This window comes from Carassius gibelio, chromosome A22, assembly GCF_023724105.1.
Source record: "Carassius gibelio isolate Cgi1373 ecotype wild population from Czech Republic chromosome A22, carGib1.2-hapl.c, whole genome shotgun sequence".
NCBI lineage: Eukaryota > Metazoa > Chordata > Actinopteri > Cypriniformes > Cyprinidae > Carassius > Carassius gibelio.
Genome location: NC_068392.1, coordinates 7,524,899 through 7,552,021, shown reverse-complemented (window position 1 = coordinate 7,552,021; position 27,123 = coordinate 7,524,899). Strand labels below are relative to the sequence as shown.

Sequence of the window (27,123 nt, the reverse complement as noted above, 5' to 3'; positions counted from 1 at the left end):
ACTGGATTGTAAACTGTCATATTGTCTTTGTAAACTTGAAGCTGCAATGAAAATATGAACCATTTCATGCTCCACTTGATTCCACAAAGGTGTGTATCCAGGAAACCATCGCTATAAGCCAATGTCTGACTTCTGCAACTTACCAGGTGCTTTCACCTGCAAATTTAAGTGCCATGCAAACTCTCGGAAGATTATAATGACATACCTTTGTTTTGCATCCCTGCAGGCACTCTTAAAGATTAGAAGCGATGCTGTCAGGATAAACAAGAAACCCGTTGGAGCGTATGTTTGGGCAGCTCATTGTGGATGCAGCACGTGTTAACGTCCATGCATGAACTTGGGAATGCCAGTATAGAGTAATGTAGGTCTTCAGGAAGAGCTAAAAGGTTAAAGAAATTAGTGAAGAGATGTCATTTTGTGAATTTCTAAGAATAATTTATTCAGGCAAACCTACCAAATGGCCAAAAGGAAGTCGATAGCAATTTAGGTTTAAATGAAGCACTGACATGTTCCACGTGATTTGATTGTTCGTAAAACAATTTCCACACTGGAACCTCTAACATGGTAACTGTGCATTGAAACCTATTTTTGTTTTCATGCCTAATTAGTTCACTTATATTCTTGTCAATTCTTAGACTTTACTTGTGCTTCATGCCTTAAAAAGCTGGAGCAACTATCTCCAGTGGTGCACTATTGACATCTAGTGGTGAATACTGAAAAATATGAGCCGAGAACTCCAGAACACGAGTATACCTACAAGCAAATGATTGCTTTTGTTACCTTAATATTAGTTAATTATGACACCTTGATTTGAGTAAAACATTTTCCAAGAACTCTCTTCACGGTTATTCTCATTGGTAGCATGTCAAACGGGTGTTCTGAATTACATTTTGTCAGATTTGAAACACTGCCCCCCTGTGTGCAGTAAAATCCCTGGAGTGACACACAGCTCATGTGATACGAATTTTACAGGCAATGACAACAGTCTCTGTCTGTAAACTTTTCTGAGCTAAATTTAGCACTGGGTCAAACACAACAAGGTTGCTTAGATATTGCATACACATTATATAACATAAAAATAAATGTACAAGTCATAGAGAATATGAAATGTTGAGCAAACAATATCAGGGGTGAGGGATGAATGGATCAGAATGAAGGGACAAAAGCAGAGGTGGGTCTTCTCTGAGAAGGTAGATCAGATCACTATTCTGGCTTCCTGTTGACTTGCACAAGGTCACCCACAGGACCTAGTACCGACATATTTCCAGCCAAAATCCATGTACGTGTGTTGGTCCGTGCATTTCTTTATATATCTTCAAACGTCCTCCTTCTTTGGGGCATGACAGGTGTAACCCCCCATCCCCCCCCCCCCCCCAGCTCCACCTGTCCATCCTTCTCCACAGCCACATGGTGGCGGACAAATCCAGAAAGGGAACAGTCATTCAAGAAATGGCATGCTGAAGTGCCACGGGGCCACGGAAGATCTCTGGATACCGGATCAGACACAGCTGCCCCCCGGCTGCTATTTTCACTCAGCTTAAAGCACCATGGGCAGCCAGCATCTACGCCATGGACTAACGACAACAACAAGTCTGTCTCTGCATGCCATGAAGTCCACCACAGGGGAGCACGAGCATCCTGCACACGATACCTTGAGCTTGCCCTCGGACCCTGACGAGCTGGACAGTGGCAGTGAAAGCTCAGAGAAATCCACCGGAGCTGGGAGCCCCATGCAGGGCCACAGGGAGGCGGGGAGACGCAGAGGGGGTCGTAGACTTGCAGGGGTGAGCAAACAACGCCAGGCAGCTAACGCTCGGGAGCGAGACCGCACACACAGCGTCAACACTGCCTTCACGGCTCTGCGTACCCTGATCCCCACGGAGCCGGCCGACAGGAAGTTGTCAAAAATCGAGACCCTGCGATTGGCATCGAGCTACATTTCACACTTGGCCAATGTACTTCTGCTAGGGGAGGACTGCAGGGATGGGCAACCATGTCTGAAATATCACAACATCTTACAAAGCAACTCCAACCTCAAAACTCCACCAGTCCGCCCCATCTGTACCTTCTGCTTGAGTAACCAAAGGAAAATGGTGAGTCCTTGAAGGTGTTGAACTATCAACTGCCACCTGTTGATTCTGTGAAGGTTAGTTGGTAATGTATTTGCATGCCTAAACTTCATATTACTTAAGGAGTACCTTGCAACTCCCTGTATTGTTCTCTTAAGTCTTCAACTGCAATAATGCATGCCTATGTACTTTGCATAGAATTGTAAACTGATTGCTGTGCAGGTGTGAATTCTAACACCTTTTAATTATCATGTACTTCTGCAGCTTAGAGACGGGGAAAAGCACACAACTGCGTGACAGCAGAAGTTCTCCCAAGTGACGCTGCTACATACGAGCTCTCAACTTCTGAATGTTTACATGTAAAGAGACATTGCCTTGCACAGAGACAAAACAATTTTTTTTTAATCTCTGAGGACAGACAAAACAAGCAACATGAAAAGAGACGAATCTGCACTTTTTCTGCATGTGTGTTCACCTTATCAACTGTGTTTTGGTTAATGCAACCTTAGAATATGTGTAAAGTTGCAACTGGTGGGAAGCTATTTCAGTATCAGATATAGTAAGCTACACCATCCCTCGCCATAAAAAAACTGTCTTGTGTCTGCCTCTTGCACGTCACATGATGGTAACTGAAACCCTACGGTTTGCAGTGGTCGCTGTCAGTACAACGGTGGGCAAAAATCTCATCCCCTCCCTCTTGTCTCCACATCTAAGCCAGGACCACGATCCCAACATGGCTCTCGGGAGACTGTAAACAAGATTCTAACCTCAGCATGATAATTTGGGTCGGGCAAAGCATGCTAAATATTTATAAGAAAGTTCAAGAGGCACATGACTGAATGTTTTAGTTGGAAGTATTTCATAAGAGCATAATCTTTCTTGTCTTGGGAACTGGTGTTGGTCAAGGTACATGATCCCTAACACGGGACCTGGGTTATGACCCTGATCCCAATTGTTATGTAGCCTTGTCTCGAATGCTACCCTAAATCCTTTGAGTTTATGAGATAATGTCGTAAAGACTGTTGAGTAGCAGTGATCACCAAGGCAGGTTCAGGAAGAAGGAACATCGAGGTCACACCGTAACAAAGGGCATGCTTGTGCTTCTAAATCAAAAAAATGCCAAATTCAGTTTTGTACATTTAAATGAAATTGCACGAAGGAAGGCCATTTGAGCATAAGTTTAACTCACGAGCGCCTAGGTCAAGGCAGAAGCTTACTGCATTGCATGCATTTCAATAATTGTTGTGGTTGATGCGTCAATTCTGCAATAATTTGCTATATGCAATCGTCTATACTATATCATAGACATACTATATACATACTAAATTGATTCAGATGTCAAAATGTTTTTTTGTCTACTGATTTGCACCAAATTTAAAAATATATATTTACGAGAGTGGTCTTCTGAAAAATTAGTAGCTGCAAGTTTCATCTGGGAATTTCACTGCCTATTGCTAATTGCCGCTCTCTTGCTTTTTATAAAAAGTGTGCATGAATTAATGAAAGGCCAATTTGATTTGGAAAAATGTGTCAATGTATCCCACAAGTTGGCACATTTTAAATTGACCGTCTAGGGGCAGGTTAGGTCTTGTAGCATGTGCTACGTTCAGGTACACCACTGAAACATCAACTACTGAACCTTTTATGTTGTTTACATTAAGAATGACAATTTTGAGCTTAACAGTTACTGTGATTAGAATTTATTTTCAGATACTGCATCTTTGATGTGACGTTTGAAGGTAGAATTATTTCAGTGAAAGCATCAGGATGCATCAACCAGTCGTTTCTATCCAAAATGTTTACTTGCGTGTCTTGCACAAATCAAAACTTCAGCTTGTAGGTTTGTCTAAATCTGGAGAACGACAGTTGTCGTTATATGGTTGTTATAAAAAAATAAAATAAAAAAAAGTGCAATGCACTGGAAATATAGTATTCCAGTAAGGCTTTTGTAAATATTTGCACTTTCATTAACCATTAAATTTATAGGTCAAAATTCATAACAACAACATGGCCTACCTTTAAAAATCTTAACACGAGCATGTCGTATTTTATTACTTGAATTGTCCGCTCTTCTAAAAAGTGGTCCTTTGCACATGCCAAGCATCAATTGAGCTGCTAATAAGTATTTTGTACAATAAAAACATCTGTACTCATGACTTTTTCAAACAATAAAATTATTTTTGAAAACTGTTCTGAATGAGCTCCATCTTGAGGTGCCCCCTAGAGGAAGCCATACTGCACGCAATTTTAAAATGGTGGACTGAAATCTGATTTTGCAATTAAACAAAGCAAGCCAAGAACCACAATGCATATACTTCTAGGTTTTTATTTCTTAAAAAAAAGTCAAATCGCTTTTCAATTCAGATTAAAGAAATCTGTGACAAATAAGATGAAGATACACAGAAGTTGGGAGTCATTTAAGGGTCTTTACAGGGTGATCTGCAATTTGATTTCAGCACTGTACAGTTTCATAGGCAGGGAACAGAACGCTGATGATGTTATGGGAGAAGGACTTAACCCTTTGGCAATAACATCACAATGAGACCGTTTTTCCCCTTTGTGGACACTGATCATGACAGGGCATGAAGGCGTCAATACCATATAGAAAAGGGCTTTTTAAAGGCAAACAAGGCAGCCTGATCTAATTCAATGGAATGTCAATTCATAAAGGAATCACTGTAACAATAATTTAAGATGTCCAAACTGTATCAACACTTAAAAGTTCCTTGAGTGAGTAAATAATTACAAAGGTTGACCACAACTTGTGCTATTTTAAGTGTAAACCTTAATATTAGAAAAACCTGTTAAAATAAATCATGTCATAAAGCCCTTAAATGACATCTAAATGTTATGGTTTGAAAAAACAGGGAGGTAGAAATCAAAAAAAAAAAAAAAAAAAAAAGCCAAAAGAAATATAAAAAAAGAAAAGACAAGCACTTCTGTAACAAAACATTCTGCTGACATTGTTTTAGTCTCCCTCCTCTTCCTCAGATTCGGACTCTGAGAAAAACGACAAAAAATATAATTAGAGGAACTATTTTAATGAGAAAGTTTCAGAGAGAAAGAATATAATAAACCCATGAAACCTGCTTACCCTCTTCAGCGTTCTTCAGCCACTCTACAAACTTCTTCATCTGCTCAAGGAAGACGCTCTTTCCTTTGGCCACATGGGATTCTGTGTACCACTTCAAAATAACCTCCTCACTCAATACATCAGCTAGAGGAAGAGGAGAAAAAAAAAATATATCTTCAAAACACTTTACCTCTGCACAGACTAGGTACAAAAACTAGCAAGCCTTGGGCTGAAGTGCAAAGTTTTGAAACGATCAGCCATCGAAGACACACCTTTGTAAAGCAGCACCACGATCTTCTGGAAGGCCTTCATGAAGTGGATGTTGTCGTAGCAGTACTCCTGGATCTTCAGGAGGAGGGTGAGCTCAGACAGGCCCTGGGAGGTGAAGGCCTTCAGCAGTGGGCTGTATTGCTGCAAAGAGTTAGACCAGATTAGTACCAGTCATTTGATTAAAGGAAGTATTGTGGATCATTCCAGAAGCATCATAGATAACCTTCAAGAGTTTGATGGCTTGCTCCGTGACGAGCTCCTCCTTTTTATTCCACTCGACAGAGCTCATGACACTGGTCCACACGATGCCGATCATGGTCTGCTCGGAGATGCTCGTTTTCTTCATCTCTTCACGAACGTAGGCAATCATCTGGGGAGCAAGCGAGACGAACGTTAACCAAATACAGGCACGGTAAAGCTTCAAAGCCAAAATACGGATGAGGAGTCAAAATATTCTTGTTTTGAATACAAACGAGAATTCACTTAAATGGGCAGAAACTCACGTCTTTGAGGGTCTCGCCGCGTGACATCTGCTCTTGCAGCTCTTTCTGAAGCTCTTTGCGGGCTCCAATGGACTGCTGGTTGCGAGCGAAGTCTGAGAGCTCCTTCAGCCCAGCGTCGGTGAAATATTTCGAAAAGTGTTCACAGCTACGCTTGTTGGCAGGGAACAGCTCCTGTTTCGCGCAAAAGAGGTTACACCAACATCAAAGAGGAAAAAAATAATGTTGTATTCTTATTTTATTTAATTTTCAGGTTTAGTTCTAGTAATGCCACTTAATTTTTGTTAATTTAATTCATTTTTATTAATTATTGCCGAATAATGTTATTAAACTGTTTACAGATTTAAGAAAATATTCAAAGACCATGTTTAATTTCTGATTTTTAATAACATAACCAAAGTACTATCCACACACTAAACCTTTACCATTTTGTTCATAGATTTTTACTTCACTTTTACATTACTCCACCCAAGCTCTATTTTGGACGCTTTTGGGATTTTGTGTGCTGCATCCCAAGGCTGCAGTACAATATTTACCATCAGCCTGTTGTCCATGCCAACTTTACGCAGGCTAGCAGAAACTGAGTTGATGTCTTTTTCGTGGATCCAAGATTTGAACAGTTTCACAGCGAAGGAAGCGGACACACCTGCAATAAAACCCAGATGACAACTGTTACAAATTCTTCACTCAAAGTGCCACTGCTAGTCTAGAGCCAGTAAACAGGTCTGTCCTTACCTTCCTTGACCAAGTTCTCATTAAAGAGGCTGTTCAGGATGGAGGCTGATATATTGCCATTGGCCAGCAGGATTCCGGTAAGCATGGCCAATTTATTCCTCTCCGACTCTGTGAACCCTTTTAAAAACAGCAGCAGCTGTGAAAGAAAAAAAAAAAAATGATACTTTCCAGATGTACAATGACACACTTTGTTTGACTAATATAAATAATATCCTGAGTTCAACAACTCTGCTTGCCTTCTTGATCTCCTCTTCAAACCCTTTCTCCAGGTACTTGTAACGCCTGATCAGCTTGTTAAAAACCTACAACACAAGGTGAACACGTTCAGACATGTAAAGAGAAAGCTGGTGAAGACAAAATTAAACCCATCACAACGACATTAATGCAGAACAAGCTCCAAAACTAGACAATTTTCCAGTCGGGTAGCACATAATTGTAAATACCTGAGCGTAAGCCTGCATGGTCTCCAGGTCTTCACTTGCCGTGAAGAGGCAGTACTCAGTACGGGTCATGTCATCAGACAGAGTCCCTCCTGGGGCTGCAGGGAGGTTAAAAAAATTTTTTTTTTAGATGTATACTTATATATATATATATATATATATATATATATATATATATATATAAAAAAAATACTAGTTCAGTCTTAAGTGTATTGCCACATCAGCTTCACAGGATATTTAATGGCAAAGATTATGCATTTAGTAGAACAATACAAAATACAATAAACAACTATAAAAAGTATTGCACATACATTTTGATAAAATATAATTTAAATGCACTTTTGAAAGAAATTGCAAAAGTGTTTCTGGGTCCACCTTAAAAAAACAAGTCCTTAAAGAGTTTTATGCACATGTTGTACAATCAAGTGAGACCTGTGATATTAGAAAAATACTAGTAAAATAAGAAATATTTGGCAAAAAAATATTTTAACTAAACAGTAGAAAATATTTAGCAAAATAAGATGTTCACATTACACAAATTAGTTAATTATTTAGCAAAGGTAAAATAATAAGTGTATAAACTGAAGTGGTTAAAATATTTCGTTTTTTTTTTTTTTAAAGTACACTTCATAAATATACGAATACAAATTTTACAACACTTTTAAATCTACACTGTAGATATATTGACAAATTATATTAGTTGAAAACATTAACCATTCAGATGTACACTACATTAGTAAATTACTAAAAGTAAAATATACAAATGTCAATATTCATAAATGATTAGAACACTTAGTAAAAAAACTTTAGATATATTATATATAAATTAGTGAAAATATTTAGTAAAATTTTATAAATATATTGTAGATACACATTTATACAAACATATAAAAAAAGACTGATACACTTATTTCTAAACATTTAGCAAAATTAAATATATATTAATAATTAGCTATAATTTTGTGTGTGTGTGTATGTTTGCTTACCCAGCATTCCTCCAGCCACCAGGATGTCGAAGAGAGTCTCAGCATACCGGCGGTAGTCAAGCTTGGCACCGGAGGCGTCGAGGAACTTAGCAACCGCTTCCAAATCTGTGCCAGTTTGGTTCAAGCCTTGAACAATACTTTCTTGAAACTGAGTAGGGTCAAATCTCTCCTTTTCATCTGCGAGGAAACAGAGGAAAGTTTCAAACGGGAGGCACAGCTTTAAACCACACTTAATAAATGTTCCTTAGACTACGTACCTCTTTTCCGAGTTTTAAAACGCTGGCCAGTAAGCGTCGGCTTTTGCTGCTTTTGATTATTCATAAAAGACACCTAAAAAGACACAAAATTAAAAGAAATATTAGGGTGTGTGTGGAGTTCAGATTCATTTCACTGAAGAACATAAAGAAACAGCAGACGTGGGATGACATTCCCAACCCAACAAAACGATCAAAAGATTCGAATAGAAAAGGTGCAAAATAAAACACTTAAAACTTTAATAAACTGGGTTTAATCACGGCTCCAGTAAAACTTGTATTAATCCAGCGTGTGGTTACACGAGTTAGCGTTATCACGTTGTCTCTTGAACAAACTACATACGTTCATGCTATTAATAGAAAAATCAATCATGGTTGTATACAGATATATTGCGACAAAAGTATTTAAGAATGATTTTTATGTATCTGCATCTCACGCGCCGGTCTCGTGCTAAAGCTAACCGGCTAATATGAGAGCTAACCGGCTAATATGAGGCCTAACCAGTTCGAATCACATTTTATAACAACCTATCATCACTACATATATAGATATTTAAAATTGAAATGAAATAATAGTTCACAGACCTAAATAAAATAAAAAAATATAAAGGACAACACATTACATTGCTTTCATTTAATTGGCATCATGTCGTTAGCTCCGCCATCATGATTTAAACAGCTGATCGCAAACGTGAGCCTAAAAACCGCCATCCTTTTAAAACACAGGTTTGCAACAACTCCGGATTAAGCTGTATGCGCTCATTATAGGTATATTAACAAAAATATGGAGGGCTTACCGAAATGAATGCAGATAAAAAACGGCTTTTTGAACCCAAGAACAAAGCAAGACAATGGAAGGTCCGAAACCGACACACAAAACCCCTCTAGGATGGATGGCAGAGGCTGCTGCGCATGCGCGGAGGAACCACTGAAAAAGCAATGGATCGCTCCATTACAGGGGAGAGCAGAGGTTTGAAAGGTGCTGTGTTAATATGGTCAAGCAAAATATATATTTAAAAGTATTCTTTTTGCAACGGTACATAGTATAATGTCACAAAATGTTCTTCGAGTCAAAAATTTGCTTGTATTACTGCTTACGTGGAAGTTTATAAAAAGATCACCCCTCTGTGCTAACAGTGATTCATAAGTCCGATGCTGGTCATACCATTGCAATGAGGGGTGTGATTTCTTTATTGCCAAGGTCGAACCATAGAAAGCATTTAGTTAAAAGGGGCCAACTCGAAAATATATATTTATATATTTTACTTTAGATTGTAGAAATTCGAATATGATTTTTATACTTTAATTCAGTCATGATTTTACACCGACATATATCAATATTTCATGTCCATTTATTTATTTGGTAAAAAGTCATGTATACGTGCTCATGTATTATTGCAAAATAAATACCTTTACCTTAATAATAAAAACTGCAAACAATATAAAGTTTTATGTACTTTGATTAACTTTATTTTTCCCACCACAATCACACATTTCAGAACTTGAACACCACCATAAAGTAAGGACCATGATCACTACTCATCTACAGACACGTGATCCATATTTAATTATTTCTCATCTTCAGCATCCATACAGCTTGTTGACCCTTAGAATGTCGATGTTGGACATTCCCTGGCTCTGTCCGATTTCCACCGTGTCATCAGGAATGGGAATGATGGTTTTCCAGCCGGGCTGGATGGAGAAGGTAGTTTTTCCATAGTGCAAGACGGAGCCGTAGTCATATGGAGTGTTTTGGTTGTTGGTTTTTTGTTTCTGGAAGTTGTCAACCTTATCAGAAATGATGTTATCCCAGTTGATCTTGACGTACTGGTCGCGATCGCTCCTGGTGTGCTCATGGTAGAAGCCCAGAGCATGAAGGAGCTCATGCTGAACAAGGCCGTGATACACACAGTCATTCCTTCTGAGGGAGACCACCTGCATGCCACCGGTTCTACCATAAGAAGAGAAGCACCTGAGAGCAGAGAGGAAATAATGGGGTTAAATATAATCAATGTTTTGGACTAAGTTAATTTGGACTTAAATGTTTTTAGTTTTGTATGATAGTTCTCACCCATCTCTGTTCTCAATACTGAGGTAGTCGGTCTGAGTTGATCTGGGCACAAAGCGGATGCAGGTTCTGGAGTGAAAGGTGGACATGGCGTTCGTCATCACTGATTTCTCATTAGAAGCTGCAAACAAAAAGACACACAGGTTTAAAATGAGATCTACACGAATGATAGATATGTTTAGTGAATGAAGAAGATTCACTCACAGTATTCCCTGCTCACTACGTAAGGGACTTCCACTATGTTGTTAGAGTTTTTCTTCCAGAAACAGTTGTTGTTAAAACAGATGAGAGCATTTCTGGTTTTGGGAAACACCAGATCTCCTTCAATCAAGACTTCAGAAGATCCTGTATTAAAGAGGACCATACTTATAAAATAACAGAACATATTTATACATCTTGACCCCTTTTTATCACTATTTTGTGAAACCCATTGCAGTCTTTATAGAAATCTACAAGGTGTCTGACCATTGTTGGTCTCCAAAATCCTTGTAGTGATGTCCACTCTTTCTGGCTCTGACACAAACCCTTCCTCCTGCAAAAACAGATGTTTAAAAAGACTCATAATCATTTGAAGAACGTTGATCATTTAAGTGAGACACTAGACCGGATCTTACCCTGAGAGGAGACGCCTGTGAGACGCCAAACAGCAGCAGCAGAATGGAGAGGGAGGCTCTTGTGTCCATGATGTCTCAGTGTGTAGAGATGTTCAGGATGCTCCTGTGCTGAGCTTTGGTGTCTTTGTGCTGTCAGACCTGGACTTTATATTCACTTGAGCAGGTGGGTCTACTGGGGGATTATGGGTAGGGTCTTAGTGTCCAGAGACTAATGTGTGTAACTAATGGGAGGAAACTCTGACCTAACCTGTTAATCCAAAGCCTAGCAGAAACAAATACTACAATAATGTTCAAGTAATGTATTTATTGGTAACCCTAAAGTGGACATTCAGTGATGTTGGTGTTTTAGTGCGTGCATACAGGGGAGGCCCCAGAACTTCAAGCACTGAAAAACAAAACTGCTTCCATTTCAGTGGAACTGTATATTTTATTCCAGTTTAGTCCAGTTATTTTCCTCAGTTGCTGGGATAATAATAATAATAAGTTATAATAAGTTGTATGTATGTATTGCTGTTGAAAAGGCTTATTATATTTTACTGGTTTGTTTTATTCTTATTGATGGACTGTGAATTATTGACAGCGTAGTCTAGTCTTGCCCCCAGAGTTTGACGCAACATTTAATGTTCCGCTTTAACTTGATGAAGGGATCACATGTATTCAAGCCATAGATGAGTGTGCGTAACTTTGAAAAAGACCACGCAGACATTTGTAAATCCATACACAATCATAAACTGCATTGTGTATGTCAGCTGGCTTGAAATTTTATTAAAAACAGTGATTGGACTCATGGACTTACGTGCATTCTTACAGATGCCCCATGACGATCCCATCTAAACCAAACCGGTTTAAGAAACATACTTAACAATTGCCTTTCCAATTCTCAAGCATACTTTATAATATGTTTTATTATAAATGTTTATTTGGTCCTAACCACATTGATAATTTGGTGCCTGCACTTAAAATCCATGTTAATTTTGTTGGATCAGTTAAGCAAATGTAAGAACCATTTCTGATTTTGTATGTTTTTGGACTAACAAGCGAGTTTCCTCCCTGTAGTTACACACATTAGTCTAGACAAGACACTACCCATAATCCCCCAGTAGACCAGACATAAGAACCAATGCGGTTTGTGAGCAAGTTCTTCTTTTCCATATATGCTGTAAAGTGCACTAACTTTGCTGCACTTAAACAAAGCAAATGATTTCTCATAAACACCAGGTAAGAAGTGAAGTGTTTTAGCAAATACAGCTTCAATTATAGTCAGTTTTTCAAATTCAGAAGACTTGAATAATGCACACAAATCAAGTATTGTTATGGGCTTTTTGGAGCTTGACAGTCAGAATGACCATCCCTTGATTCTTGTGTTTCACGGATGAAATGTCATTATGATTTGGAGAGACATGCAGGTGAGAAATGATGGTATCAATCATGCTCTGGGCTTCTATCATGAGCAAACAAGGAGTGATCGCGACCAGTACGTCAGGTTCAACTTTGAGAACATATCTCCTGATATGGCCTACAACTTCTAGAAACAAAACACCAACAACCAAAACACTCCATATGACTACGGCTCTGTCATGCACTATGGAAGAACAGCCTTCTCTATCCAGCCCGGCCTGTAAACCATCACCCCAATTCCTGATAAGACGGTGGAAATCGGACAGAGGCAGGGAATGTCCAACACCGACATCATGAGGATCAACAAGCTGTATGGATGCTGATGATAATTTGTATATGTATGTGGTGTGTCAGATAATATAATGTAGTTCACATTCCCGTAAATGAAGAATCGAATGAGGTGATGGTCTTTGTCTTTTATTGGTGTTACATTTCTGTAATGTGTGGCTGAGTAGAGAAAAATCAGTTAATAAAAAATAGACATGCGGTTCAATTGTGTTTTTTTTTTTTTAAATGAAATGTCTGATTTCATAAATTATCAGAAGACACATTTCATTTCTGTCCTATGTCAAAGATGGTGAGTGATGACATACATGTATAGCTAGCGCTAGTGTGCGCTGATTGTAATAAAAGCTTATTGCAGTCATAAAAAGCTTATTAAGTTAGCTGAAGAAAAGGTAGATTTGTCTAATGTGAATCCAAAAAGTAAGACTTATTACTCCTTGGCCAACTGTTATTTGGTCAATCTAACTTGTAAGACACAGTCTTAACACAATGTCTATATTTAAGCAACTGTCCCCAGGGCAGAGCAAATCATCTTTTACTCTTGAGTAACATCCAGATTCTTTTTTTTCTTTTTGTCACAAATATCAAGTACAACTGGATTCCATTAAATGACTTAGATTCATTTTCATTTAAAAAAAAAAAGTTAACCAAAGATAAACTGCAGTTCTTTACTACTATAGGACAGGAAAAGCCACTACATCTAAAAGAACAAAATGTTTATTAGATCCTGTACCCACTAAATAACTGAAAGATTTGTTACCTGTAGCCGAATAACTGCTTCTCAATAGTATTGACTTGTAGTTATCTTTAGGTCACGTCCCAAAACCATTCAAGCTGGTGGTTATTATGCCTCTTATTAAGAAACCACAACTAGATCCTAGTGAACTGGCAAATTATAGGGCCATTTCAATTTTTCCATTTATGTCTCAAATTTTAGTTATGTCTGCTCAATTGTGTTCCTTCCTGCAAAAAAAAATCTGTATGAATAATTTCAATCAGGTTTCAGGCCCCACCATAGCACAGAAACTGCACTTGTTAAAATTACAAATGACTTGTTTCTTGCGTCAGATCAAGGCTGCATCTCATTGCTAGATTTATTTGATCTAAGTGCTGCATTCAACACCATAGATCATGACATATTCATAGATCGATTACAAAACTATACAGGTATTCAAGAGCAGGCTCTAAGATGGTTTACTACCTGTCCGATCGCTACCATTTTGTTTATTTAAATGGGGAGTCATCTCATTTATCACCAGTAAAATATGGAGTGCCACAAGGATCTGTCCAAGGTCCTCTGCTATTTTCAATATGCATGTTGCCCCTTGATAATATTATTAGAAAATACAGGATTATATATCTCACTATATATCTCAACGAGACCAGATGAAACTTCTAAATTATCTAAGCTAACAGAGTGCATCAGATGATGCTAACCCTGAAACAACATACAGAACTACCAAATATTGCTACAAGTGTGAATGCATCACATAATACTTGCTGTTAATAGTGTTCATTGTCTGGTTGACTACGTCTTGTAATAATTTTTCTGAAAATTTCTGTCATATGCACATAAACTGACAGTCACCACTGATACTAAATATTGTAGAAACTTAATTTTCTGTAAAGTTGCTTTGCAATGATTTGTATCGTAAAAAAAAACGCTATACAAATAAACTTGAATTGAATTGAATTATCTAAAAAATTTATCCAGTCAACACCTATTTTGGTTCTTCCAAATCAAACACTTTATACAGAAGCAGTTCCCTCACTGTCCTTATTGTCCCACTGAAACGCACATTGACTATTTTCTTGATTTGAATATCAAACATAAGCATCTAATCTCAGTGATTTATAATTAATAAAGTCAAATAATGAGGATCTTACTGACACTCTTAAAGATACCTGGGAGCACAACCTAGGAGTTACTATAACAGAGGATCTAAGCCATAACATCTTGACACTCCTCTTCCTTAGGTGCATGGTTTAATGTAGAGAAAAATATTATTCAGAGCTCAATGCCCAATTGGCAAAATGTTTCCCAGACAGGAGCGCTGCCTGTAACCGCTTCAGGCTTTCACTTGCTGAAGATGAGTTTTATGCAGACTACTTAATATAGTTCATGTGTCTGTAGGTGAATAATGTTTAATGAAGGGATGGTCTTTCCGATGGTGTTGAATTTCTGAAATGTGCGAAGAAAAAAAGTTAAACGTTTTAACAAAAGTGAACCTTTTTGTGGACTGTCTTTACATCTAATAATTCATTTTCAGACACTGACAGCACAGAGTGAAATAAATGAATGAAGGAGTATTTAAAGGAATATGTGTGTGTGTGTGTGTGTGTGTGTGTGTGTGTGTGTGTGTGTGTGTGTGTGTGTGCGTGCGTGCGTGCGTGCGCGTGCGTGCGTGCGTGTGTGTGTGTGTGTGTGTGTGTGTGTGTGTGTGTGTGTGTGTGTGATTCTGTATGTTTTTGGACTAACAAGCAAGGTCAGAGTTTCCTCCCTGTAGTTACACACATTAGACTAGACACTAAGACCCTACCCATAATCCCCCAGTAGACCAGACACAAGATCCAATGCGGTTTGTGAGCAAGTTCTTCTTCTCCTCATATGCTGTAAAGTGCACTAACTTCGCTGCACTTTACAAAACAAATGATTTTTCATGAACATCAGATACGAACTGTACTGTTTTAGTAAATACAGCTTCAATTACAGTCTGTTTTTCACAATCAGAAGGCTTTTCAAATTCAGAAGGCTTGGGATAATTCACACATATAAAGTAGTGTTATGTGCTTTTTGGAGCTTGACAGTCAGAATCACCATCCCTTGATTCTTGTGTTTCACGAATGAAATGTCATTACATTTTGGAGAGACATGTGGGAGAGAAATTATGGCATTTTTATTATTGGGAGAGCTATTCTGTTTATATAACTATAAATGTATTAGTAGTAGCACTTACAATTCATTTAAATTTGGGAAATTTTAAGAGCCCTATTTGTATATTTACATTTGTAGTTCTGTATTTTTACGAAAATTTACAGATGATAATAGCATAATGTAAGGCTACAATAAGTAAATTCTCTTTAAATTTTCATTATTCATCAGGAACAAACTACAATACATTTTGGATGAAAAAAATAACTTAGGATACTGTAGGCTTTTGTTTCAGATTAATTTTTGTCAGCTGAAGTAATAATTTAAATGTTTTTTTTTTTAATTATTATTATTATTATTTATCTTTTATCATTAATTACGACTCTCTCAAAGCAGCTTTAGGCCAATGAAGCAATCTTATTGTTGAGTCATGATGGGCTTCAATTGAACTCAACTTTGAACAGTTGTTGTACTGAGACATTTACTAAATTGCAGTTAAGAACACAGAAACATTTAGCCAAATTATTATGAAGCATCCCAACAACTGATTAAAGTATCCAGACTACATAAAATATAAAGTTTTGAAGAAATGGAAAAAGGTTAATTTCTGAATGATTTAGCACGATACTGTTCTAGGGCACTAAAAGAAAAATTGCTAGTCTGCTTTATTGATAAAACCAAGACATAGCATAAACTAAAACATATTATCTATTTCTGCAAGGATTTGGACTAAAAACTAAGTTTAGAGTTTCCTCCCATCAGTAAAACACATTAGTCTCTGGACACTAAGACCCTACCCATAATCCCCCAGTAGACCCACCTGCTGAGGTGAATATAAAGTCCAGGTCTGACAGCACAAAGACACCAAAGCTCAGCACAGGAGCATCCTGAACATCTCTACACACTGAGACATCATGTACACAAGAGCCTCCCTCTCCATTCTGCTGCTGCTGTTTGGCGTCTCACAGGCGTCTCCTCTCAGGGTAAGATCCGGTCTAGTATCTCACTTAAATGATCAACGTTCCTCAAGAGTCGTTTTAAACATCTCTGTTTCTGCCACCAGGAGGAAAGTTTTGAAGGAGTGTTTGTGTCAGAGCCGGAAAGTGTGGACATCACTACAAGGATTTTGGAGTCCAACAATGGTCAGACACCTTGTAGATTTCTATAAAGCCAACAATGGGTTTCACAAAATAGTTGGAAAAAAATAGTTGTGAAGTACAGATATTTCATTTATTCTCTTTAAAAACAGGATCTTCTGAAGTCTTGATTGAAGGAGATCTGGTGTTTCCCAAAACCAGAAATGCTCTCTACTGTTTTAACAACAACTGTTTCTGGAAGAAAAACTCTAACAACATAGTGGAGGTCCCTTACATAGTGAGCAGTGAATTCTGTGAGTGAATCTCCTTCATTTACTGAACATATCTATCATTCGTGTAGATCTCATCTTAAACATTTGTGTATTTTTGTTTGCAGCTTCTAATGAGAAATCAGTGATTACGAACGCCATGTCCACCTTTCACTCCAGAACCTGCATCCGCTTTGTGCCCAGATCAACTCAGACCGACTACATCAGTATTGAGAACAAAGATGGGTGAGAAGTATCATACAATATTAACATGAAACATTAACCAGTCCTTAATCCAAAGTCATTAAAAAAAAAAAAAAAAAAAATCTATATAAATAAAACCCCTATATTTCTCTCTGCTCTCAGGTGCTTCTCTTCTCTTGGTAGAACTGGTGGCAAACAGGTAGTCTCCCTCAACAGACAAGGCTGTGTGTATCACGGCATCGCTCAGCATGAGCTCAATCATGCTCTGGGCTTCTATCATGAGCAAACAAGGAGTGATCGCGACCAGTATGTAAGGATCAACTTTGAGAACATCTCTCCTGATATGGCCTACAACTTCCAGAAACAAAACACCAACAACCAAAACACTCCATATGACTACGGCTCTGTCATGCACTATGGAAGAACAGCCTTCTCTATCCAGCCCGGCCTGGAAACCATCACCCCAATTCCTGATAGGACGGTGGAAATCGGACAGAGGCAAGGAATGTCCAACATTGACATCCTGAGGATCAACAAGCTGTATGGATGCTGAAGATGAGTTTTACATGTATGTGGTGTTTAATGTAGTTCACTTTCCCGTAACTGAAGAATCGAATGAGGTGATGGTCTTTGTCTTTTATTGGTGTTAAATTTCTGTAATGTGTGGCTGAGTAAAGAAAAATCAAGTTAATAAAAAAAAATGAACATGCAATAAAATGTATTTATTTTTCTCTTTAAAATGAAATGCCTGATTCCATAAATTATCAGAAGACACGTTTCATTTATGTCATAGATGGGGAATAATGACTAGCACTGATTGTCATAAAACAAAGCTTCTTTCAGACATACAATTAAGTTCCAGGGGCATGTTGCATAAACTGCCTAGATTAGACTTAAAAAGTTGGTCATCCAATTAATTTTTTTCAAGACTGGTCATAAATTTTAAAGTCAGCTTTAAAAAGGTAGTTTGGTCTAATGTGAATCAAAAAAGTAAGACTGCTTATTCTAAGTCAAGTCACCTTTATTTGTATAGCGCTTTAAACCAAAAAGATTGTGTCAAAGCAACTGAAAAACATGAATTAGGAAAACAGCTTGTCAATAATGGAAAATTACAGTTAAAGGCAGTTCATCATTGAATTCAGTGATGTCATTATTCTCAGTTCAGTTTAAATAGTATCTGTGCAATCATGTGCAATCAAGTCAACGATATCGCTGTAGATGAAGTGACCACAACTAAGCAAGCCAGAGGCGACAGCGGCAAGGAACCAAAACTCCATCGGTGACAGAATGGAGGAAAAACCTTGGAAGAAACCAGGCTCAGTCGGGGGGCAGTTCACCTCTGACCAAACGAAACAAGCAGTTCAATTCCAGGCTGCAGCAAAGTCAGATTTTGCAGAAGAATCATCTGTTTCCTGTTCTTGTCCCGGGGGTCATCTGAGACAAGGTCTTTACAGGGGATCTGTATTTGGTGCTGTAGTTGTCTTGGTCTCCGCTGACATTCAGGGCAGTAGAGGTCCTTTCTAGGTGCTGATCCACCATCTGGTCTGGATACGTACTGGATCCGGGTGACTGCAGTGACCCTCTGATCTGGATACAGACTGGATCTGGCGGCTACGGTGACCTCGAAAAAATAGATAAACAGGTTATTATAAGCATAGATGTCATTCTTCTAATGATGTAGCAAGTGCATTGGTTGTTATGAGAAGTGTTCCTGGTTCCAGTTTACCTAATCAATGCAGCCTCAAAATCCATTAACGGATTTTGATATTAGAAGCATATTTTTGTGTTATGTGTAAGCCAGGTTAAAGAGATGGGTCTTTAATCTAGATTTAAACTGCACTGTCTGCCTCCCGAACAATATAAGGTAGATTATTCCAGAGTTTAACCTGTTAAATGTCACCCCGTCCCGTATACGGGACGCCTACGTTGACTATACTATATTACAATCAAATCTAATCTAATCTTGACAAACTATATATCGTTGGAAAGGTCTAAGACTCCCAAATATATATTTTACCAATATTTTTTGTTAAAAATTATGTAGGAAAAGTAATAGATGAATTTATGACAAGAGTGCACCCTCAGAAATCTACATTACAAAAGGAGCTTTTACCTTTGTTTAAAAAAAAGACTTCCTCGTTGCCTTTTTCCCTATCACTTTTTAGAAATCATCAGAAGTTATATATCACTTGAAAACATAAAATCTCAAAATTCATCCTTCAAAACCCATTTTAAAATCAGACATTGCATTACCATGTAAAATGGTACATCAAAAACATGTTACAAAATGTTTTCAGTCATGAATTATAAAAATTTAGGTTTGTATCATGCACATTCATGTCTATCTTCAAAAACATGAGTGACAGTTAACAGGTTAAGTGTTAAAGAGGAAAAGGATCTGCCGCCTGCAGTTGATTTTGATATTCTATGTATTATGAAATTAAAGTTTTGAGAATGCAGAGGATGTGGAGGACTATAATGTAACAAGAGCTCATTCAAAAACTGAGGTGCTAAACTATTCAGGACTTTATAACTAATAAGCAAGATTTTAAAATCTATACAATGTTTGATAGGGAGCCAGTGCAGTGTTGACAGAACCGGTGTAACATGGTCAAACTTTCTGGTTCTAGTAAGAACTCTAGCTGCTGCATTTTGGACTAACTGGAGTTTATTAAGCGTGCAGAACAACCACACAATAGAGCATTACAATAATCTAACCTTGAGGTCATAAACGCATGGATTAACATTTCTGCATTTGACATTGAGAGCATAGGCCATAATTTATATATATATTTTTGAGATGGAAAAATGCGAATGTGAAAAATAAATGTGGCTTTATAGGGAAATAATGCTATCAAATAGCACACCTAACTGAGCAGCCATTAAGTCTTAGACAACGTTCTAGGTTATTACATGCAGAGTTTTTAGGTCCTATAATTAACACCTCTGATTGATTTTACAGAATTTAGCAGCAAGAAATTACTTGTCATCCAGTTTTTATATCGACTATGCATTCCTTTAGTTTTTCAAATTGATATGTTTTGTAGAAATATAGAGCTGAGTATCATCAGCATAACAGTGAAAGCTAACACCGTGCTTCCTGATGATACCACCCTAGTGTAACATGTAAATCGTGAAAAGTAACGGCCCTAGAACTGAGCCTTGAGGTACTCCAAACTGAACTTGTGATCGATATGATACCTCTTCATTCACTGCTACGGATTGATGGCAGTCATTTAAGTACAATTTAAACCATGCTTCTTCACTTCCATTAATGCCAAAGAAGTTTTCTAGTCTATGCAAAATATTGTTGTGGTCAATAGTGTCGAACGCAGCACAAAGATCCAATAAAACTAATAGAGAGATACAACCACGATCAGATGATAAGAGGAGGTCATTTGTAACTCTAAGGAGAGCAGTCTCTGTACTATGATACGGTCTAAATCCTGACTGGAAATCCTCATAGATAAAAGTTTTCTCTAAGAAGGAATATACTTGTGAGGATAATACCTTATCTAGTATCTTGGACAGAAATGGGAGATTCGAGATTGGTTTATAATTAACTAGCTCTTTGGGGTCAAGTTGTGGTTTTTTGATGAGAGGCTTAATAACAGCCAGTTTGAAGGTTTTGGGGACATATCCTAATGAAAATGAGGAATTATTTAATAGTCAGAAAAGAATCTATGACTTCTGAAAGCACCTCTTTTATGAGCTTAGGTGAAATAGGGTCTAACATACATGGTGTTGGTTTAGATGAATTAACAATTTTAATTGTTATTTTAATAATTTTTGTTTTCTTCTAAAAGAGATGAAAAGTAATCAGATCTAGCCGTTTTTAATGCTTTTCTGTAGGATAGGTTACTTTCCTGTCAAGCAATACACAATACTTCTAGTTTTGTTTTTGTCCAGCTGCGCTCCATTTTCCAGGCTGGTCTCTTTAGGGTGTGAGTATGCTCATTATACCATGGTGTCAGACTGTTTTCCTTAACCTTCCTTACGCATAAAGGACCAACTGTATTTAAAATGCTAGAAAAGAGAAAGTCCATATTTTCGGTTACATCATCAAGTTGTTCTGAGGTTTTGGATATGCTAAGGAATTTGGATACATCAGGAAGATAACTTAAACAGCAGTCTTTTGTGGTAGAAGTGATGGTTCTACCATACTTGTAGAAGTAGAATTTACAATTTTAGTTAAATGACATTGCAAAAAACTAAATAATGATCTGAGATATAATCGATTGGCTGCATAATTTCAACACCATCAACATCAATTCCATGTGACAGTATTAAATCTAGAGTATGATTACGACAATGAGTAGGTCTTGAGACGTGTTGTCTAACCCCAATAGAGTTCAGAATGTCTATAAATGCTGATCCCAATGCATCTTTTTCATTAATAACATGGCTATTAAAATCACCAATAATTAAAACTTTATCTATAGCCAGCACTAACTCAGATATGAAATGACCAAACTCTTTAATAAAGTATGTATGATGCCCTGTATAAATAAATAAATAAATAATATTCTGATTTTTCCAGATCAAACAATTTATACAGAAGCAGTTGCCTCACATTCCTAATTGTCACCCTGAAATCGCTCATTTCTAATTTACTATAACAGAGGATCTATGACATAACATATTGATATTCCTCTTGCATTCCTCGTGCATGGTTTAATGAGGTGTAAAATACTATATACATATATTTTTGTCCTTTTCATTTTAGAGTTGGAGTCGAATATGATTTTTACACATTAATTCAGGCACGATTTCACATTGACATCAATATTTTGCTCTGCATTTAACCCATCCGAAGTGCACACACACAGAGCAGTGAACACAAACACACACACGGTGTGTGTGTGTTCACTGCTCTGTGTGTGTGCACTTCGGATGGGTTAAATGCAGAGCACAAATTCTGAGTATGGGTCACCATACTTGGCTGAATGTCAAGTCACTTTTACTTTCACATTTCATGTCCGTTTATTTATTTGGTAACTAGTCATGTATACATGGTCATGTATTATTGCAAAAAAAAAAAAAAAAAAAAACACCTTTACCCGATTCATAAAAACTGCAAAAAATATAAAGTCTTATGCACTTTGATTATCTTTATTTTCCCACCACTATCACACATTTCAGAACTTGAACACCACCAGAAAGTGCTAGATGCTAGAAAAGCTAGAATGCTAGAAAAGAGAAAGTCCATATTTTCGGTTACATCATCAAGTTGTTCTGAGGTTTTGGATATGCTAAGGAATTTGGATACATCAGGAAGATAACTTAAACAGCAGTCTTTTGTGGTAGAAGTGATGGTTCTACCATACTTGTAGAAGTAGAATTTACAATTTTAGTTAAATGACATTGCAAAAAACTAAATAATGATCTGAGATATAATCGATTGGCTGCATAATTTCAACACCATCAACATCAATTCCATGTGACAGTATTAAATCTAGAGTATGATTACGACAATGAGTAGGTCTTGAGACGTGTTGTCTAACCCCAATAGAGTTCAGAATGTCTATAAATGCTGATCCCAATGCATCTTTTTCATTAATAACATGGCTATTAAAATCACCAATAATTAAAACTTTATCTATAGCCAGCACTAACTCAGATATGAAATGACCAAACTCTTTAATAAAGTATGTATGATGCCCTGTATAAATAAATAAATAAATAATATTCTGATTTTTCCAGATCAAACAATTTATACAGAAGCAGTTGCCTCACATTCCTAATTGTCACCCTGAAATCGCTCATTTCTAATTTACTATAACAGAGGATCTATGACATAACATATTGATATTCCTCTTGCATTCCTCGTGCATGGTTTAATGAGGTGTAAAATACTATATACATATATTTTTGTCCTTTTCATTTTAGAGTTGGAGTCGAATATGATTTTTACACATTAATTCAGGCACGATTTCACATTGACATCAATATTTTGCTCTGCATTTAACCCATCCGAAGTGCACACACACAGAGCAGTGAACACAAACACACACACGGTGTGTGTGTGTTCACTGCTCTGTGTGTGTGCACTTCGGATGGGTTAAATGCAGAGCACAAATTCTGAGTATGGGTCACCATACTTGGCTGAATGTCAAGTCACTTTTACTTTCACATTTCATGTCCGTTTATTTATTTGGTAACTAGTCATGTATACATGGTCATGTATTATTGCAAAAAAAAAAAAAAAAAAAAACACCTTTACCCGATTCATAAAAACTGCAAAAAATATAAAGTCTTATGCACTTTGATTATCTTTATTTTCCCACCACTATCACACATTTCAGAACTTGAACACCACCAGAAAGTAAAGACCATCATCACTACTCATCTACAGACACATGGTCCATATTTAATTATTTCTCATCTTCAGCATCCATACAGCTTGTTGACCCTTAGAATGTCGATGTTGGACATTCCCTGGCTCTGTCCGATTTCCACTGTCTTATCAGGAATGGGAATGATGGTTTCCAGGCCATAACGGATGGAGAAGGTAGTTTTTCCATAGTGCATGACGGAGCCGTAGTCATATGGAGTGTTTTGGTTGTTGGTTTTTTGTTTCTGGAAGCTGTCAACCTTATCAGGAATTATGTTATCCCAGTTGATCCTGACGTACTGGTCGCGATTGCTCCTGGTGTGCTCATGGTAGAAGCCCAGGGCATGAAGGAGCTCATGCTGAACAAGGCCGTGATAAACACAATCATTCCTTCTGAGGGAGACCACCTGTTTTCCACCAGTTCTACCATAAGAAGAGAAGCACCTGAGAGCAGAGAGGAAATAATGGGGTTAAATATAATCAATGTTTTGGACTAAGGTAAGTTAAATGTTTTTAATTTAGTATGATAGTTCTCACCCATCTTTGTTCTCAATACTGATGTAGTCGGTCTGAGTTGATCTGGGCACAAAGCGGATGCAGGTTTTGGAGTGAAAGGTGGACATGGCGTTCGTCATCACTGATTTCTCATTAGAAGCTGCAAACAAAAAGGCTGACAGATTTAAAAGGAGATCTACACGAATGAGAGATATTTTCAATGAATTAAGGAGATTCACTCACAGTATTCCCTGCTCACTATGTAAGGGACCTCCACTATGTTGTTAGAGTTTTTCTTCCTGAAACAATTGTTGTTAAAGCAGTAGAGAGCATTTCTGTTTTTGGGAAACACCAGATCTCCTTCAATCAAGACTTCAGAAGATCATGTATTCAAGAGAACCATACTGATAAAATAACAGAACATACAGTATTTATACATCTTGAACACTTTTTACTACTATTTTGTAAAACCCACTGCTGACTTTACAGAAGGTGTCTGACCATTGTTGGACTCCAAAATCCTTGTAGTGATGTCCACACTTTCCGGCTCTGACACAAACACTCCTTCAAAACTTTCCTCCTGGTGGCAGAAACAGAGATGTTTAAAACGACTCTTGAGGAACGTTGATCATTTAAGTGAGACACTAGATCGGATCTTACCATGAGAGGAGACGCCTGTGAGACGCCAAACAGCAGCAGCAGAATGGAGAGGGAGGCTCTTGTGTCCATGATGTCTCAGTGTGTAGAGATGTTCAGGATGCTCCTGTGCTGAGTTTTGGTGTCTTTGTGCTGTCAGACCTGGACTTTATATTCACCTCAGCAGGTGGGTCTACTGGGGGATTATGGGTAGGGTCTTAGTGTCCAGAGACTAATGTGTGTAACTAATGGGAGGAAACTCTGATCTTACCTGTTAGTCCAAATCCTTGAAGAAACAAATACTAAACTAATGTTCAAGTAATGTATTTATTGGTAACACTAAAGTGGACGTGCAGTAATGTTTGTGTTTTAGCACCAGAACTTCAAGCACTGAAAAATAGAACTTCTTCCATTTCAATGGAACTGTACGGATTTATTCAGTTGCTGGGATAATAATAATAAGATATAATAAGTTTTATGTATATGCAATATTGTCTTTCCAGTTCTAAAGCATGCTTTATAACATCCTTTATAATAAATGGACTTAAATTTTTATTTGGTCCTAACCACAATGATGGGTTTCATTTGACCTCAACTTTGAACAGTTTTTGTTCTGAGACCTTTTACTAAATTGCAGTTAAGAACAAAGAAACATTTAGCTAATTATTATGAAGCAACCCAACAACTGAATAAAATAACCAGACTACATAACAAAATATACAGTTCTGCTGAAATGGAAGCAGATTTGTTTCTCAATGACTTAGCATGATACTGTTCTAGGGCACTAAGAAAACAAAAAACTACAGCTAGTCTACTTTATTGTTAAAACAATTAGATAGCGTAAACTAAAACATATTTTCTGTTTCTGCAAGGATTTGGACTTACAAGTATAAGGTTACAGTTTACTCCCATTAGTTACACACATTAGTCTTTGGGAACTAAGACCCAACCCACAATCCCCCAGTAGACCCACCTGCTCAAGTGAATATAAAGTCTAGGTCTGACAGCACAAAGACACCAAAGCTCAGCACAGGAGCATCCTGAACATCTCTACACACTGAGACATCATGTACACAAGAGCCTCCCTCTCCATTCTGCTGCTGCTGTTTGGCGTCTCACAGGCGTCTCCTATCATGGTAAGATCCGATCTAGTATCTCGTTTAAGTGATCAATGTTCCTCAAATGACTCTTTTTTTAAACATCTCTGTTTTTGCAGGAGGAAATGTTTGTGTCTGAGCCGGAAAGTGTGGACATCACTACAAGGATTTTGGAGTCCAACAATGGTCAGACACCTTGTAGATTTCTATAAAGCCAGCAATGGGTTTCACAAATAGTTGGAAAAAATTGTCGTGAAGTATAAATATCTCATTAAATCTCTTTAAATACAGGATCTTCTGAAGTCTTGATTGAAGGAGATCTGGTGTTTCCCAAAACCAGAAATGCTCTCTACTGTTTTAACAACAACTGTTTCTGGAAGAAAAACTCTAACAACATAGTGGAGGTCCCTTACATAGTGAGCAGTGAATTCTGTGAGTGAATCTCCTTCATTTACTGAACATATCTATCATTCGTGTAGATCTCATTTTAAACATTTGTGTATTTTTGTTTGCAGCTTCTAATGAGAAATCAGTGATTACGAACGCCATGTCCACCTTTCACTCCAGAACCTGCATCCGCTTTGTGCCCAGATCAACTCAGACAGACTACATCAGTATTGAGAACAGAGATGGGTGAGAACTATCATTCAATATTAACATGAAACATTCACCAGTCCTTAATCCAAAGTCAAAAAAAAAACAATAATCTATATAAATAAAACCCCTATATTTCTCTCTGCTCTCAGGTGCTTCTCTTCTCTTGGTAGAACTGGTGGCAAACAGGTAGTCTCCCTCAACAGACAAGGCTGTGTGTATCACGGCATCGCTCAGCATGAGCTCAATCATGCTCTGGGCTTCTATCATGAGCAAACAAGGAGTGATCGCGACCAGTATGTAAGGATCAACTTTGAGAACATCTCTCCTGATATGGCCTACAACTTCCAGAAACAAAACACCAACAACCAAAACACTCCATATGACTACGGCTCTGTCATGCACTATGGAAGAACAGCCTTCTCTATCCAGCCCGGCCTGGAAACCATCACCCCAATTCCTGATAGGACGGTGGAAATCGGACAGAGGCAAGGAATGTCCAACATTGACATCCTGAGGATCAACAAGCTGTATGGATGCTGAAGATGAGTTTTACATGTATGTGGTGTTTAATGTAGTTCACTTTCCCGTAACTGAAGAATCGAATGAGGTGATGGTCTTTGTCTTTTATTGGTGTTAAATTTCTGTAATGTGTGGCTGAGTAAAGAAAAATCAAGTTAATAAAAAAAAATGAACATGCAGTAAAATGTACTTATTTTTCTCTTTAAAATGAAATGCCTGATTCCATAAATTATCAGAAGACACGTTTCATTTATGTCATAGATGGGGAATAATGACTAGCACTGATTGTCATAAAACAAAGCTTCTTTCAGACATACAATTAAGTTCCAGGG

At 37.6% G+C, this 27,123-nt stretch overlaps 4 protein-coding genes across 13 annotated transcripts in view; 2 read left to right on the top strand and 2 right to left on the bottom strand.

Annotated features, from left to right (window-relative positions):
• Nucleotides 1-1,547: 1,547 nt before the first annotated feature.
• LOC127942449 (transcription factor 15-like) lies at nt 1,548-2,105 on the top strand. Its single transcript, XM_052538152.1, has one exon. It carries the CDS (start codon nt 1,548-1,550, stop codon nt 2,103-2,105), a length of 558 nt encoding a protein of 185 aa, XP_052394112.1.
• Nucleotides 2,106-4,404: 2,299 nt separating this feature from the next.
• LOC127942462 (eIF5-mimic protein 2-A) lies at nt 4,405-9,273 on the bottom strand. The gene is made up of 12 exons (XM_052538161.1): nt 9,125-9,273; nt 8,331-8,403; nt 8,074-8,250; nt 7,091-7,185; nt 6,884-6,949; nt 6,648-6,783; nt 6,449-6,558; nt 5,916-6,086; nt 5,636-5,782; nt 5,415-5,553; nt 5,164-5,286; nt 4,405-5,069 (listed from the first exon to the last, which is right to left on the bottom strand). Exons 2-12 carry the CDS (start codon nt 8,392-8,394, stop codon nt 5,038-5,040), a joined length of 1,260 nt encoding a protein of 419 aa, XP_052394121.1. The 5' UTR covers nt 8,395-8,403; nt 9,125-9,273; the 3' UTR covers nt 4,405-5,037.
• A 501-nt stretch (nt 9,274-9,774) lies between these two features.
• LOC127942464 (hatching enzyme 1.2-like) overlaps nt 9,775-27,123 on the bottom strand; it is a 61,032-nt gene continuing 43,683 nt past the window's right edge. For 2 of the 5 annotated variants that reach the window (XM_052538175.1, XM_052538174.1), the window contains exons 3-5: nt 10,600-10,740; nt 10,399-10,516; nt 9,775-10,299 (exon numbers count right to left, since the gene is read on the bottom strand). In XM_052538175.1, the coding sequence (XP_052394135.1) occupies nt 9,909-10,299; nt 10,399-10,516; nt 10,600-10,740 (650 nt within the window). In that variant the 3' untranslated portion in view covers nt 9,775-9,908. Of the gene's footprint in view, nt 10,300-10,398; nt 10,517-10,599; nt 10,741-10,860; nt 10,928-11,009; nt 11,158-23,854; nt 23,892-23,984; nt 24,103-24,443; nt 24,523-24,602; nt 24,751-27,123 lie in introns of those variants that run through there. The other 3 variants (XM_052538177.1, XM_052538176.1, XM_052538178.1) reach the window with 3 other exon arrangements.
• LOC127942463 (hatching enzyme 1.2-like) overlaps nt 16,400-27,123 on the top strand; it is a 57,299-nt gene continuing 46,575 nt past the window's right edge. For 2 of the 6 annotated variants that reach the window (XM_052538168.1, XM_052538173.1), the window contains exon 1: nt 25,595-25,714. In XM_052538168.1, coding sequence (XP_052394128.1) covers nt 25,646-25,714 — 69 coding nt within the window. In that variant the 5' untranslated portion in view covers nt 25,595-25,645. Of the gene's footprint in view, nt 16,548-16,627; nt 16,707-16,813; nt 16,955-17,037; nt 17,156-17,275; nt 17,815-25,594; nt 25,715-25,794; nt 25,862-25,966; nt 26,108-26,190; nt 26,309-26,421; nt 26,961-27,123 lie in introns of those variants that run through there. The other 4 variants (XM_052538162.1, XM_052538171.1, XM_052538170.1 and 1 more) reach the window with 4 other exon arrangements.